This window comes from Arvicanthis niloticus, chromosome 13, assembly GCF_011762505.2.
Source record: "Arvicanthis niloticus isolate mArvNil1 chromosome 13, mArvNil1.pat.X, whole genome shotgun sequence".
NCBI classification, from domain to species: Eukaryota; Metazoa; Chordata; class Mammalia; order Rodentia; family Muridae; genus Arvicanthis; species Arvicanthis niloticus.
In genome coordinates, this window is record NC_047670.1 from 73978459 (window position 1) to 73994215 (window position 15757).

General features: G+C 44.2%; 2 protein-coding genes across 19 annotated transcripts in view; one reads left to right on the forward strand and one right to left on the reverse strand.

Annotated features, from left to right (window-relative positions):
- Cox14 (cytochrome c oxidase assembly factor COX14) overlaps positions 1-15757 on the forward strand; it is a 46121-nt gene that overhangs the window by 16514 nt on the left and 13850 nt on the right. The window contains exons 2-5 of one of the 18 annotated variants that reach the window (XR_013103479.1): positions 4693-4830; positions 5685-5768; positions 9219-9314; positions 12432-12554. Coding sequence is in view for 2 of the 18 variants with exons in the window: in XM_076912077.1 (XP_076768192.1) it covers positions 4693-4830; positions 5685-5753 (207 nt within the window). In the remaining 16 variants the exon portion in view is untranslated. Of the gene's footprint in view, positions 1-4692; positions 5769-6379; positions 6950-7034; positions 7258-9218; positions 12555-12625; positions 13614-15757 lie in introns of those variants that run through there. The other 17 variants (XR_013103482.1, XR_013103472.1, XR_013103475.1 and 14 more) reach the window with 17 other exon arrangements.
- The window catches only part of Cers5 (ceramide synthase 5), a 39186-nt gene that overhangs the window by 8832 nt on the left and 14597 nt on the right, over positions 1-15757 (reverse strand). The window contains 3 exon segments of the mRNA XM_034516980.2: positions 1081-1138; positions 2401-2531; positions 7251-7356. Coding sequence (XP_034372871.1) covers positions 1081-1138; positions 2401-2531; positions 7251-7356 — 295 coding nt within the window.

Consider the following 15757-nt stretch of genomic DNA (forward strand, 5'->3'; position numbering starts at 1 on the left):
ACATAGACATATAAGCAGGCAAAACACCGATGCACACCGTGTGGTGGTGGCACACACCTTTAATCTCAGAACTTGGGAGGCAGATGCCGGCATATCTCTATGAGTTACTCTGGTCTACAGAGCAAGTTCCAAGATAGCCAAGGCTACATAAAGAAACCCTTTCTCAAAAAAACAAAAACAAACAAACGTAACATTTTTGTACAGTTACTTAGTCAATACGAACATGGCATCTCTGGCTGTGACTATGTAGTTGTCTGTTCCTTCCTTTAGGTCTATCAAATGTTCATCTACCTTGAAGACTCAATTATAGCAGTTAAAGGAAAACATGTACAAGGGTAAAAGAAGTCATCAAAAATTTCCAAGCAAGGCATGATAGTGTCTTGTCTACAATCCCAGCACTTGAGAAGCTAAGGCAGGAAGATTGCCATGAGTTCAGGGAAAGCCTGGGGTTCATAATGAAAGTCTGTCTTAGAAACAAAATTTGGGGAGATGAGAAAAGAGCTCAGTGGACAAAGTGCTTCCCTTCGGAACACGAGGACCTGAGGTGGGTGCCCAGCTACCACATGGATCACCAGAGGCTTTACACAACCCCAGTGCTGCAGGGAAAGACAGGTGAGCTATGAATTTAACTGAGAGAACCTGTCTCAAAAATTAAGGTGAGGCATGTGTGGTAGCCCACGCTTTTGATCCCAGTGCTTTGGAGGGAGAAGCATGTGAATCACTTAGATCCAGGCCAGCCAGGGCTACACAGAGACCACCACATCTCAGAATACACAGAATGAGTGAGTGGTCAGCAACCTCATTTCCTCTCATTAGAGCAGTCGTTTCTTCAGTGCTCGTAGAGTCATTATGTGCTAGTCTGACTTAATTACTAAGAGTATTTAGAGGAAACAGTAGGGTCTTGAAGTTAGAGAAGTGAAACCCAAGGCAGATGATGATTATTAGCATATAAACTGCACTGGGCATGACAACAGAAAACCTAAGGAAAAGACTGACCTCTGCTGGGAGTGGTGCTGGCACACACCTGTAATCTTGACATGACTAAAACCCAGTGAGAGGACAGAGAGAATTCAGACTCACCGACCAGAGAAATCGGATTCCGTAGCAGAAGATACATAAATAAAATGTGAATCTCCACCTGGGTGAGCAAAGAATAGAGGTTAGTTACATAAATGTCCACTCCAAAGGGGGGAAAACTCAAGCTAGGGAAAATCAAGACAGTATATTGGGACACAACTGACCGCTAAAGAGCCAGCGTCAGCTTTGAACTTTGTTTAAAATAAAGTCCTACATGAATACACGTTTCTATTAGACCCTTCACAGCTCTCAATTTTTAAACTGCATGACAGTGACTAATAGCCATTTCTAGAGAATTAAAATCTTTGATTTCAAGTACAACATTCCTCAGCAAAGGAAAACTTCCCACAAAAATGTAAATATAGAGTAAGCTGGTACTGTTTCTGTCAGGGTGGGTGGGGTATACACACCTACCCATATAAATGTACAGGGTAGATACACTCACAGGCTTTAAAACAGATACATTGTATCATTAACTCTTTTTTTTTTGGGGGGGGGGTTGGTTTTCAAGACAGGGTTTCTTTGTGTAGCCCTGGCTGTCCTGGAACTCACTCTGTAGACCAGGCTGGCCTCGAACTCAGAAATCCGCCTGCCTCTGCCTCCCAAGTGCTGGGACTAAAGGCGTGCGCCACCACTGCCCAGCGTATCATTAACTCTTAAAGTGCAGGCTTCAAGTGCTCATGTATGTGTGGGTGTCTTGAGGGCAGGTGCTCAAGGACATCAGAGGCTTCAGATCTCCTGGACCTGGAGTTACCAAGGATTGTTACGAGCCCCCTGATGTGGGTGCTGGGAAATAAGCTTTCTTTTTCTCTTAGAATATTAAGATTAATTACTTAAGCACTTAATTACTGAGCCAACTCTCTCCAGGCTACTTTAAAAAAAAAAAAAAAAAAAAAAAGGTAGGTAGGCAGGGTCTCACTATGTAACCATGGCTGGCCTTGAACTGGAGATCCACATGCCAGTCTCCAAAAGCTGGGATTGAAGGCTATGTGTCACCACACCTAGCTCATCTATTTGCAAAGAAAGAACAGAATGGAATCATCTTGCCTTAGCGGCAAGTAGGACGGGGGGTGGGGGGTGGGGGTGGGGGGAACAAATGTGAGCAGGTTTCCAGTTCCATCCTTTCCTACTGCTGTGCTGGTTCACTTAGGAGACCCCGTTGAGAAGAGAAGCACCAGGAAGTAAGCTTCATTTCCATTGTCTCTTGGCTTTTTAAATCTTGAGCATTAGAGTCAGACATTATTATCTCAACAGTAAAATGATTTCCCAAAAGAAAACAGCTGCAGCCCACCCTTCTCAGTCTCTGCTACCGTTGACACATACATGCTTTCACAGAATTTGGTGAGCGTTGGAGGCTTGTCCTGATTCCTCCGATGGCGAAACCAGCATTGGATTTTTCGAACATCCCAGTCCAGTTGCTTTGATAGGCCCTTCAGCCTTTTCTCATCAGGATACTGCACATGTATGACCAGAGTTAGAACATGCCTTCTCCACCATTCCCCAGTGAAATCAATCCCTCTTCCTAGCTGAGTGCCAAAGCATGACAAACACAGTGGCTCAAGTGCTACATAGCTTTCCATGTTTTATCTCCAAATCATTTTAATACAGCCATTTAATTCTAGTTAACTTAAATAAATAAAACATCACACAGTTAGTTTAGGGAAGTCAAACTCTGTATGTGGTGGGGACTCCCTTACAGTTAAAATGGAATGACAATTCTAAAGCAGCCAAGCTTTACTTAGCATTTTACACTTTCATTGTCAATTACATTTTCATTTAACACACACACAAACCAAAAACCAAAAACAAAACAACAAAAAAAACCCAAGCAGACTGCAGAGATGGCTCACTGGTTAAGACACTTGTTGCTATTGCAGAGTGACCAAGTTCGACTTCCAACACCATACATGGCACTTCACAACCATCTATAACTCAGGTTCCGGATCTGAATGTCCTCTTCTGTCCCCCAGCAGCACCAGGCATGCATAAGGGGAACACACAGGCAAAACACTCATATATATGTTAAAACAAAGCAAAACCCCCAAAATGCGAAGGTCACTAGAGCCAGACTCATGTTGATTAAAAGCTGGAGCAAGAAAAAGTGAATAAAAGTCATGGTGTGAGTTTAGGGAGAGGAGTGGAAGTAGATGCTGAAGAAGAGTAAATTTTAAAGGTGTTACAGTTTAGAGATTCTGGCTGAAAGGTATCCCAAGAGACTAAGCTTCTCTACAGACAGCAGAGACCACCTAGGTGTGAAGTCACCCCTTACTGTCCTATCCTTACTGTCTTAGCTAGCTAGGTTTTATTGCTATGAAGAGACACATGACCAAGGTAACTCTTATAAAAGACAACATTTATTTGGGGCTGGCTTACAGTTTCAGAGGTTCAGTCCATTGTCATCATGGTGGGAAGCATGACATCATGCAGGCAGACATGGTGCTGGAGGAGCCAAAGGTTCTACATCTTGCTCTGAAGACAGCCAGAAGGGGACTGCTGTGTCTCACCCTGGGCAGGGCCTGAGCATGTATATCATCTCAACGCCACCTCTACAGTAACGCGCTTCCTCTAACAACCACACACTGCACCTCCTCTAACATGTCTACACCTTCTCCAATAAAGCCACACCTCCTATTAGTGCCACTCCCCCATGGGCTAAGCATTCAAAAACAGAAATCTATGGGGGGCATACCTACTCAAACTATCATATTCCACTCCCTGGCCTCCATAGGCTTATAGCTGTAACATAATTCAAAATGCATTTAGACCAACTTCAAACGTCCCCATAGTATATCACAGTCTCAGCAATGCTGAAAAGTCTAAAGTTCAAAGTCTTTTTTTTTTTTTTTGGTTTTTTTGAGACAGGGTTTCTCTGTGTAGCCCGGGCCGTCCTGGAACTCACTCTGTAGACCAGGCAGGGCTCGAACTCAGAAATCCGCCTGCCTCTGCCTCCCAAGTGCTGGGATTAAAGGCGTGCGCCACCACCGCCCGGCTTCATATAATCTTTTAACTGTAATCCCCTATTAAAATAAAAATAAAAAACAGATCATATACATTCAGTATATCACTGGACAGGATATTCATCACTGTTCCAAAATGTAAAGTGTTGGGAGCCGACTTTAGCAGAAAGCGGCTAGATCAACTTTGCAGCCATCTGGAACCATATACTCCGACGAAAGATTTGGTTTTCAATAGCCTACAACAGCTGAAGCACACTCTGATATCCCACATATTTTGTGTTGTTTACTGGCCCCAGCTGCAAGGTGCACGTGGTAGTCACGCCTGCAAGACATTGCAGTTCACGTGCTGTCCACGTGCTATCTACGCCATACATGCTTATAAGGCGCATGTGCTATCCACGCCTGCAAGGCATTGCGGTGCACGTGCTGTCCACGCTATAGAGGCCTGTAAGGCTTACATCATATCAACACCTGCAAGGCACGTGGTATCCATGCACCTACAAGGCACGTGGTATCCACGCACCTGCAAGGCACATGGCAAAAGCCTATAAATAGCTCAGAATTCCCCTCAATAAGAGAGACTTGATCAGAATCTCTGTCTTGTCTCCATTCTTCGCGTCTCTTCCCCTTTATCCCCACTCTCTCTCTCTCTCGCTAGACCCTGACCCTCGGACCGGAACGGGCAGTACGGGCTGCAACAGTTTGGCGTCCAACATCGGGCTCCAGTAACCGCAACAGTAAAGAAGAGAGTACAGTGAGGAAATACTGGACCAAAGCAAAACTGAAAACCAGCTGGGTAAACTCCAAACTCTGCATCTTCATGTCTGATATCCAACTCCTTTTAGCTTTGTTGACTGCAACACACTTCTTTCTCCTGGGCTGATTCCACACCATGTTAGCAGCTATCCTCAGGAGGTTTCCCATGGCTCTGGCACCTCTAATATCTTGGAGTCTCCAAGGCAACTTCAACTTAATAGCATCTTGTTCCAGTGTCTGGGATCCACACACGATCTTCTGGGCTCTTCCAAAGGGATTGGGTCACTTCTCCAGCTCTGCCCTCTGTAGCACTCTAGGCTCTAGCTGGCTCCACTCCACTGCTGCTACCTGTTCTTGGTGACCATCCCTTGGTACTGGCATCTCCAATAGGCTGGGGTCTTCTACTGTTAATTAGGCTGCACTTTCACCAACAGCCTCTCATAGGCTCTCTTCATGGTGCCAAGCTTCAATTTCAGCTGCCACTGAAGTTGCACCTTTGCCTTTCCTGGCTTCTCACAGTGCCAAGCCTCAGCTGCTCTCCATGACCCCTTCATGCCTTCAAAACCAGTCCACGTGGGTGACTCCTACATATTACCAACTCCGGCTGCCAGCAACAAGGTCTGCCTCTGGGACAGATCTTATCTTTGTGCTCTCAGAAAACTCTTCCCAGAAGATTTCACCTCAGCAATGCTGATCTCGTCTTAATCACTGCTAATTTCTTAGCTCCAGCTGACCAGCATCAATTGTCCCAGTAGCCCCTTCTGCTACTCGATCTCAAAGCTAGAGCCACATGGCTGAAGCTGCTGAGTTCTGCTGCTTGCAGGAGCTATAACATGCCCCTTGTTCTATTACATTATAACTAGCTTTCTGTTTTCCAACTCCTTCACTGCCTAGGCTTGGCTGTCCTGGACCTTGCTCTGTAGGCTGACTTTGAACTCAGAGATCTACATGCCTGTCTCCTGAGTGCTGGAATTAAAGGTATGTAGCATCAGGCCTAGACCTAAGGTTTTCTTTACTTGGATCTTGCTCTAATACCAGGCTGGCCTTGAACTCAGGGGTCTGCTTGCCTCTGTCTCCTGGGATTAAAGGAATGTACCACCACGCCCAGGCCTAACCTTTCCCTAATTCCTTATACAAGATCTTTATAAATTCTGGATTGTAGTTCATTCCAGATATAGTCAAGTTGACAACCGAGAATAGCATTCACAGTCCATCCCTTGTCACTTTGATATACAATCACACTTCCTTATGTCCAAATGAAAATGATAATCAGGTCATAATAATGCCTAACATGATATAACTGTCCCTTGAATACCTGCAAACGCATAAACAATAAGCTGAGCTGGGCGGGATCTTGCCTATAGGTCACCACTCCTTTAATTCCATTTAATATCCTTAAACTTGGGATTTAGCTACATTCCACTTCCTAGTGCCCCTTTAATCCTTGAACCATACTTTTTTTTTTTTCCTAAGCTTGCTCCGCTTGATCAAAACACTCTTCATAAGAGTGTACTACTGGACAGAGTCTATGCTAGGCAGTTTTGAGATTTCCTTTGTCAATGTAATTAATCTAAATCTCTTCTCCTTAGCCTAGGAAGACTCTTCAGATGAGGACAAAAAGTAGCCACATTTTCAAACATCACAAGAATGATCTCTGGGCAACATACTGGAACTCTTCTCCTCTGAAACCTCTTGAGCCAGGTCCCCAGAGTTCAAATCACCCTCAGCACCACTGTTTTCCATGCTTTTACTGATGTGGCTCATTTAGCCCCACTTAAAGCATTCCATTGTTTCCCAAAGTGCCAAAATCCACACACCTCCAAACAAAAGCTTGATCAGGCCTATCATAGGAATACCCCAGTCCCTGGTATTAACTTCTGTCTTAGGGTTTTATTGCTGTGAGCAGACACCCTGACCAAGGCAACTCATAAAGAACAACATTTATTTGGGGCTAGCTTACAGTTGCAGAGGTTCAGTCCATTATCATCGTGGTGGGAAGCATGGCACCATGCAGGCAGACATGGCACATACTGCCTCAAACCCCACCTATACAGTGGCATGCCTTTTTTAACAAGGCCACATGCCACACCTCCTATTAGTGCTATTCTCCATTAACCAAGCATTCAAACACATGAAGGGGGGGGGGGTGTATACCTATTCAAGCCACCACACTTTTTTTTTTTTTAATTTAAAGGATCTTTTTAAAAAAGATTTATTTTTATTGTATGTGTATATACACTGTAGGTGTCTTAAGACTCACCAGAAGAGGGCGCCAGATCTCATTACAGATGGTTATGAACCGCCATGTGGTTGCTGGAAATTAAACTCAGGACTTCTGGAAGAGCAGCTGGTGCTCTTAACCACTGAGCCATCTCTCCAGCCCCACACTTACCTTTCTTACATATGCTATTTCCTCACCTATGGAGCAACTTCCCTGTGGCCTTCATCCTATTTACTTACCTTAGTAACAGATATGAACACCTTCTCAAGGATGTCATTGGATTCAACCTGATGGAGAACATTGTCTTCAATGCCAACACGGAGTGCACAGGGTTTGGCAATAAATCTGTAACAGAGAAAATCCAAGGTCCAATGCTAAATATAGTTTGTTAAGTCTGATGAAGGGGTCCTGATTAATATATTAATGGGAAAAATAGAAACACAAGACTAGGAACCAGAAATCTGTTATTTGGTTTCATATTCTGCCACTGACTCACTTGAAAAGACCTATTTGAAAAGGTTAGATTTGGCTGGGTGGTGGTGGTGCACTTGGGAGGCAGAGGTAGGAGAATCTCTGTGAGTTTGAGGCCAGCCTGGTTTAGAATGATTTCCTGGCTAGCTATGGCTACAAAAAGACACCCTGTCTCAAAAAAAGCAAAAATAAATCAAAACAAAACAATGATGGATTGGGCCTGGTGTGGTGCGGCAGGCCTTTAATTTGAGCACAGGAGAGGGTGGCTGGATCTCTGTGAGTTCCAGGCCAGCCATGGCTACACAATAAGATAGCGTTTCCCAGACACAAATAACAATGATAATAAAGACAGTGCATGTGAAACACTGTCACAAGTGAAGTGTTAATAATATCATTTTCCTCACATCGGAAGAACAAACCAGCTGTGGTGGCATATACATATGGTGCCATGCTTGGGGGGCTGAGGCAGAGAATTGAACATTTGAGGCCAGCCACTAGTACAAAGAGAGACTCTCATCTCAATTTAGTTCCTGGGGAGTAAGGGTGGTTTATTTTATTTTTTTAAATTAAAGGGGTGTGTATGTATGTATGTATGTATGTGTGTTTTGCCTGCATGTTAGTGTACCATGTGCCTGCAGTGCCTAAAAAGGCCAGAGATGGATTAGAACCCTTGGACCGGTAGTTACAGTTAGTTCTGAGTTTCATGTAGATGCTGGGAATCAAATCTGGGTCTTCTGGAAGGGCAGCGCTTCTCTCTCTCTCTCTCTCTCTCTCTCTCTCTCTCTCTCTCTCTCTCTCTTTATTTATTTATATGAGTACACTGTTGTTCTCTTCAGACACACCAGAAGAGGGCATTGGATCTCATTGCAGATAGTTGTGAACCACCATGTGATTGCTGGGAATTGAACTCTGGACCTATGGAAGAGCAGTCAGTGCTCTTAACCTCTGAGCCATCTCTCCAGCCCGGCAGCTAGCCCTCTTAACACGGGGCCAGCTCCTCAGTCCCCAGGTCATTTAGTTTTATTGCTGGGGATTGAATCATCCTCAAATATTTTTTGTGCAACATCCAGAGCCAGATGTTCTCTTTCTTTTTAGACTTACTTATGTAATTTTATATGTCTGAGTGTTTTGCCTGCATGCATGTATGTGTACTGTGTGTCTTGAAGAGACAGAATGGAGACTGCACTGTTTCTCCTCTTCTTTTTGGTCTATGTGTGATGCATGTGCATATGTGTGCACATGTGCCAGGGCACACTTAGAGGTTAGAAACAACCTTATTTGAGACAGTGTCCCTTTGTTGTTTGCGGGTGTGTGCACACAGCTGGCCTGTGAGCTACTCCATCTCACTGCAAGAACAAGTGGGATTGCAGAAGTCCTGCCCAGCTTTATGTGGACTCTGGGGGGAGGGGGGTCAACAAAGGTCTTCCTTACCTACCGAGCTGTCTCCCTGGCTCAGAACTAAGTCCCCAGTACAGCATTTATTATCTCTGAGGACTAAGAATAAGTAACTTTATGATTTTCTTCTATAAAGAAGCAGTTATATCTTCTATGAAAATTTTAGACAACCACTTACTTAAGAGTACAGACTCAGCTACCTATAACCTGCTTTCTCTACATAAGTGAATACTCATTCCCAAGCTAGTGCTGCTATATTACTATGTGCTAATATTTAATCTCCAACTTATATTCAAAGTCCTTATAAACACAAATACTAAACAATATTTTTATTTAATAAGGTTCTGTGAACCAGTAAGCAGCACTCCTCCATGGCCTCTGCATCACTTCCTGCCCGAGTTCCTGCCTTGCCTCTCCTCAGTGCTGGGCTGTGAAGTGTAAGTGTAAGCTGACATAAATCCTTTCCTCCCCAGGTTGCTATTGGCTCTAGTGTCTTCCCACAGCAAGAGAAACTCTAACAACGGCATTCACTGACTATCAGGGAACTGACTGGTCTAGAGAAACCTGTTCTTGCTCTGCTGGATCTCAGTTTTCTTGAAAAGCATTCAAAGGGGCAATCAAGACAGTTGTTTTGTTGTTTTTGAAGCCATACCATATCAGAGACCAAAAGGTTCCCTGTCATATCCTCTTAGCCACATAGTGTATGAAGATCCAAAAGCAGGAAACAGCCTTTGTGGTCCCTAATATTAGCCTCTTACCCAAGTCCCTTCCTCAACCCAGAGGCACTTGAAGGTGAATAAGAGTTAAAATCTGGAGTTAGACAGATATTGCCAACAGAGACCGTAAGGAAGTCAAATGCCCACAGAACATCAATCGATGGCTATTTTATTTTTTACTTATTTTAAGATATTTGTTATTTTTAATTATGTGCCCCTGGAAGCCAGATGTATCAGATTCCCCTGGAACTGGATTTCTGTTGGGAGCCGCAGTGCCAAGATGGCGCGGACATCCTGTCCTCCCACTTGTAAACAACTGACTGCGCAGGTGCAAAAGGCAAAAGGCAAAAGGCAAAAGGCAAAAGGCTCGCCAAAGTCACTGCCCATCCTGGGGTGTAATATGGGGTGATGAGTGAACAGCCAATCAGAAGTGAACACGCCACTCTAGGGTATATATAGCAGTGCCTTTCCCAGGCTTGGGGTCTTTTCCGCTTTTACTGTTACAAGAAGTAAAGCCTCGTCCGTAGTGATACCCGATTACTGCCTCCGTGTCCTTTTTCGCGGGCGAAGGGGACACAAAAGAGGTGTGCGCAATATCTGGCGCCGAGAACCCGGGAATTTCAAGGTGCTGCGGAAGACCCCCCAAGTTTTGGGGCAGGTTAAAAGATTGCAGGAGTCGAGGTACACCTTTGGAAGGTATGCTTGGGGTAGAAACCTTCGTTGCAGGTGGATATTCACCCATTGCCACCGCAGCAATAGCTAGCCTCTTGATTGCGTTGCTTTCAGCTATTAGGGCAAGTCAAGAGGTTTCAAGACTGGTCCACTCCAGGCTATCAGAACCAGAGCGTGTTAGTGTTAGCCGGCATCAGGCCAAGGAGCCTGGAGGTCAGGCCAGAGGGCCTGGAGATATAGAGTACTCAAAAGGAACAAGGGCAACTAAAGAGCTATTTAAGCTTATGGAACCTCCACCGGCGGGTGGAGAGAGGTCGGAGGAAAAAAGGATCCTCCTTTATGACAGAATCTTTGGGGAGGCGTCTGCGCTCTGCTACCTACAGCGGCTTGCAGCCTGGCAGAGCGAGAACAAGAGAACGTGGCGGAAAAGGCAGACAGAGGAGGGAGATAGTCTGCCTTGGGAAGCGTGGCGGGCACACGGGGAGTGCCCCGCAAGCTTAGAGCAAGCAATGCCAGTGATAGAACAGATGATCTTTGAAAATGCCACAGCTGAATGCGGTTTGGGAGACACCCTTACCAACGCAGGACTAGCGGCAGCTAATTTACAGAGGGCTGCTGTCCTTTTCCAAGGTCAGGGACGAGATAGGCCTGAGCCATGGCCAGGGAGGGGGGGTGTTAAAAGCTCCTTTTGTTCTGGGTCTTCAGACCAGGCCCTAGAAATGTGCTTAAGGGAATTTGTCTTTTGTCCTCATTGTTTCTTGTGAGAGGAGGGATAAATCTAAAAACCAAAGACTTTACAACAGTCTGTGGGCTAAAGGTTATGATTATGCTGCAGAAATTAAAATTATATCTACTTCCCTCCATGAGTATAGCTGTGTCTGCTGATAGAGTATGGTTCAGGTTGTTTTAATTCCTCTGCATACAAAGTTGTTAAAAATGAGATGCCTTGGATTCCTCTAATGTATGTAACAATTATTAGAGAATAAGGTTGGCTTTTATCCAATATTCTCATTGGACAAAAGAAGATTGGTTATTAAATTAATTCAAAATAAAGTTCAAATTTAAGATTTATACAGCCTAACTTGCCTACTCCAGCTGCCATTTCAGTGAATGCTTATAGAATTTTATAGATATAAAAGATGTTTTTTACCATCCCTTTACATTTCTGGTAAAGGAGAAAGGTTTACAGATAGTAAATTTATTCATAATTTTTAAGAGCCCATGAAGCGATATTTGTTAGAAATAATTGCTTCAGAAAATGGTTAACTGTTTTACATTTTATATATACAAATATTGTTGTTGCTTTAATACAAAAAATTAAGAGGTTAAATCTTTTAGTGTATATTATTCATTGTGTGATACTTTATTAGTGGATTTCTCTAAAGAAATTTTTTCTGCAAGCCATTTCTCCAATATAACGAGCTTTAAAAATTTTTAGAGTACTTGTTACTCCAAAAAAGGATTCAAAGACAGTGTCTTTTTAATATTTGAGACAAGTTGGGCTAGAGAGAAGGCTAGATTTACAATTTAAAATATAAAGGCTGAACTCCCAGCAACCACATGGTAGCTCACAACCATTTGTGGTGGGGATCTAACGCCATCTTCTGGCTTGTGAGTGTACATGCAAAAGGAAAATGGTTTACGTTTAATCTTGATTTGCTCTTAGTGATTTTTAAAAGTTGTTAAGAGATATTATTTGGCTAAAACCTCATCTTAAGCTTACCATAGGAGGATTTAAACCTCTGTTTAATCTTTTCAAATAGATGTAAGTCCTAAATTAAATCATATGTGTATTTTCTTGAGTTTACCCTGCTTCAACACAATTAAATTATGTGTTATAGCCACTATTTAGAATGTTAAAAAAGGGTATATCTGCCTTTGTCTTGTTGAATGGTGTGTTTCATGAAGTGCAGAATGTTTTGGCTACATGATCTAATATCTCTAGCCATTTAAATAACATTAAAATTAATAAGGTGTTTAAGAATACATCTGCACAACCGGTGTTGGTGTGTGTGGACCCTCCATTTTTCTTTATGTTATCCAACCTTCAGAATAATTCTGATACCTTGGATTGTAAGAATGTTACATGCTTTTTGGCACAATGCTGGAATGGATCACTAGACCTAGCCTTGGTTGTGCATGTGCCTACCTTTGTGCCCATCCCAGTACATCATTATGGAGACTTAAAAGAGACTTCGGTCAATCAGAGAGTTGATTGGCTCCAAGCCCATGTGGAGCAGCTCACGGATGTGGTTCAAATAAGCTGCGTGTCAACAACCCCACACCCAGGTATTACACCTCTGAGATTTGTGAATGATACATTTATTCAAAGCCATAATCTTTCTGCTTATTTAAAAAAGGAGTTGGACTGGGAAGTTGGACCAGGTGCAACAGCAATTGCGGATCCGGATTTCGAGCCTTGATGGAACTCGAGTGGACCCTGTTACCCCTGGCGATTTTACTTCTTGGCCTACCTCCGCCTTTTCCTTCTTTCTTTCTCCCTTTCTTAAAGGGTGGGAATAGGCCTGCTTGGTGCAGCCCTATGTTGTGGATTAGTGTTCATGATGGTTGGTTTGTAAGCTCAGAGCCCAACAAAAATGTGACAAGGTTGCTATCGCCCAAGCACTAGTAGTCTTGGAGCAAGCATCTCCCCTGAAATTTGGCTATCTAGGCCAAGAAAGTAGCTGATGACTGAGACCCTCAGTCGATGCACCCCAAGGGTTCAGCCCATTGCACTGGGTCGATGAGAGGTCTAAGTCCAGCCAGCCCTTGCCTGAATAACTGGTACCTGAATATTTAGAGGTGTTTGCGAGTGGGTACTTGACAGGGAATGTTCCACGAGTGTGGATAGATTTCCCGAAAGTATGCCTGATTGCACAAAGGTTTGATGCCAAGAAACCTCCCCTGGTGGCGCCCCAGGGTGGAGGCTCCCTTTCCCCGTCAAAAGGCATCGAGATGGGTATGGGAAGTAAACCCATTACAATATCTCATTTTGCACAGGGGATCAGGCCTCTGCTTTCCCTCACTGAGTTGGTGCCGCGCTTGATAGGCAATAGGCTGTTCCATCTTAAATATATAGATAGGGGGAGATGTTGGGAGCCACAGTGCCAAGATGGCACGGACATCCTGTCCTCCCACTTGTAAACAACTGACTGCGCAGGGGCAAAAGGCAAAAGGCGCGCCAAAGTCACTGCCCATCCCGGGGCGTAATATGGGGTGATGAGTGAACAGCCAATCAGAAGTGAACACGCCACTCTAGGGTATATATAGCAGTGCCATTCCCGGGCTTGGGGTCTTTTCCGCTTTTACTGTTACAAGAAGTAAAGCCTCGTCTGTAGTGATACCCGATTACTGCCTCCGTGTCCTTTTTCGCGGGCGAAGGGGACATAAAAGAGGTGCGTGCAACAGATTTCAAGTTGTCCAGTACAGATGCTCGGAACCTCTTCCAGAGTCGGCTCCTCTGGAAGAACAGCAGGAAGTGCTCAGCCATCTCTCTATCTGAACAAAGGTTTTATGGTTGTTTTTGAGGTAGGGTCTCCCTATGTGTCCCTTGGCTGTCATGAAATTATGTACACCAGACTGACCTCAAAACCAGAGATCCATCTGCTTTTGTCTGAGTGCTGGGATTAAAGTCCTTTACCTATAAAACCAGCTCAAAATGTTTAAAAAATTTTTTTATTTAGTGTACGTATATGTGTGTAAGATATACTCCTGTGCTATGGCACATGTGTGAGGGAAGATCAGATGACAATTTTTGGGGATGAGGGTTCATGTTCATCATCATGTAGGTCCTAGGGATTGAACTGAGGATGGTAAACTGGGCAGCAAGTGCCCTTTCCCTCCAAGTCACTTCACAGAATTATTTTAAAGATGAAATGACAAGATGTATAGCTAGTCTGGTACGTGATAGTAAACATTCATTCACAGTAGCCTTTGATGGCCTCAGGATAGATATAGTTCTATTGGTAAAATAGTGTGCCTATTAAGTATAAAACCCTGGGCTTGATCCTCAGTACTGTCTATATTCCCAGCACATGGGAGGGGAAGGGTTTGAGGTTCATCCCTAGCTATACAGTAGGATTGATAGCAGTCTGGGCTTACATGAGACTCTGCTGTAAATGGTAGCACATGCCTGTAATCCCACGAAGACCCTGTGCTCCAGGCATAGCTACTGTCATTTTCACTAGAAACACATTGTCTCAGTCTGGGTTTTCACTAACACATTCAGCAGGGCCAAGCAAGAAGTCTGTACTTTATTCACAGGTAAAGCTAAGATTCTTATCACTACTGTTGTCTGACCTTGGAATGGACTCAGCCTCCTAGAGCTAGCACAGATCATTTCTTACCCTCATTAGTTCAGAGTTCAGTGACAAACCATGAGGCCAACCTAGTCTACATAACAAGTTCCAAAGCCAACCAGCCAACCAGGGCTACATAGTGAGACCCTGGTTTTTTTTGGGGGGGTGGGGGTTGGGGGTGGGGACGGGGCAGAGAAAGAGACAGAGAGAAAGAGAGAAACTTGTGGCTGAGGAGAAAGTACATTCAGTAAAGTGTTTGCCTTGCACATGTGAAGATTCTCTGATCTATATTAAAGAAAAACAAAACCAATAACAGGAATGGGCGGTTGTAGGAGCCGACAGAAGGCGGCTATCATCCTTGCAGCCATCTTGAGCCATATACCCTGATAAGAGACTTGATTACATTAGCCTGCAACAGCTGAGCACACTCTGATAACATCTTGCTTTAGATACCCAGGATTTTTCCTTGGGTGTGTGAGACTTAAAGGTGTGTGACTTAAGAGTGTGACTTAGAGATCAGATTTAGAGACCTAAGGGCATGATTAAAGGCATGACTTAGAGGCGTGGCTTAGAGGCGAGACATATAAAAGGCAAGAGGCAGACAGGAGAGAGCAGAACAATTTGGAGTAACAAGAGAACCAGACACTTCAGAGAGTACAACTTGGAACTAGGAATTAGGTTAGAGAGAACAACTTGGAGTTAGTTATTAGACATTAGGCACTTGGCACTTGGAAGAAGAAACTTGGAACTTGGAGGCACTAGGAACTAGGAACTAGGGACTAGGAACTCAAGACTTGGGACTTGGAGAGAAGAAGAGAGACTGAAGAATAAGCGGGATTGAATCACACTCTGTCTGGTCTCCATTCTTCACATCTGACCTCACTCTCTCTCTTGTTGAACCCCCGACCTGTGGACTGGAGCAGCTTGGGGCAGTACAGGCTCTAACAATTTAGCCTCCAAGGCTTTTGGCAGTGCGGGTTCCAACATTGACAGAACGGCCCCCAACATTTTTGTCCCCCAAACATGGGGTAGTACAGTTCTCAACATTTTTGGCACCCACCGTGGGGCAGCTCAGGCCTCAACAGGTGGTGGTGCACACCTGTAATCCCAGCACTGGGGAGGCAGAGACTGTCAGATTTCTAGGGTTTTCTAGCCAGCCAGGCTAGCCTGGTGGTCAGTTTCCAAGTCAGTGAG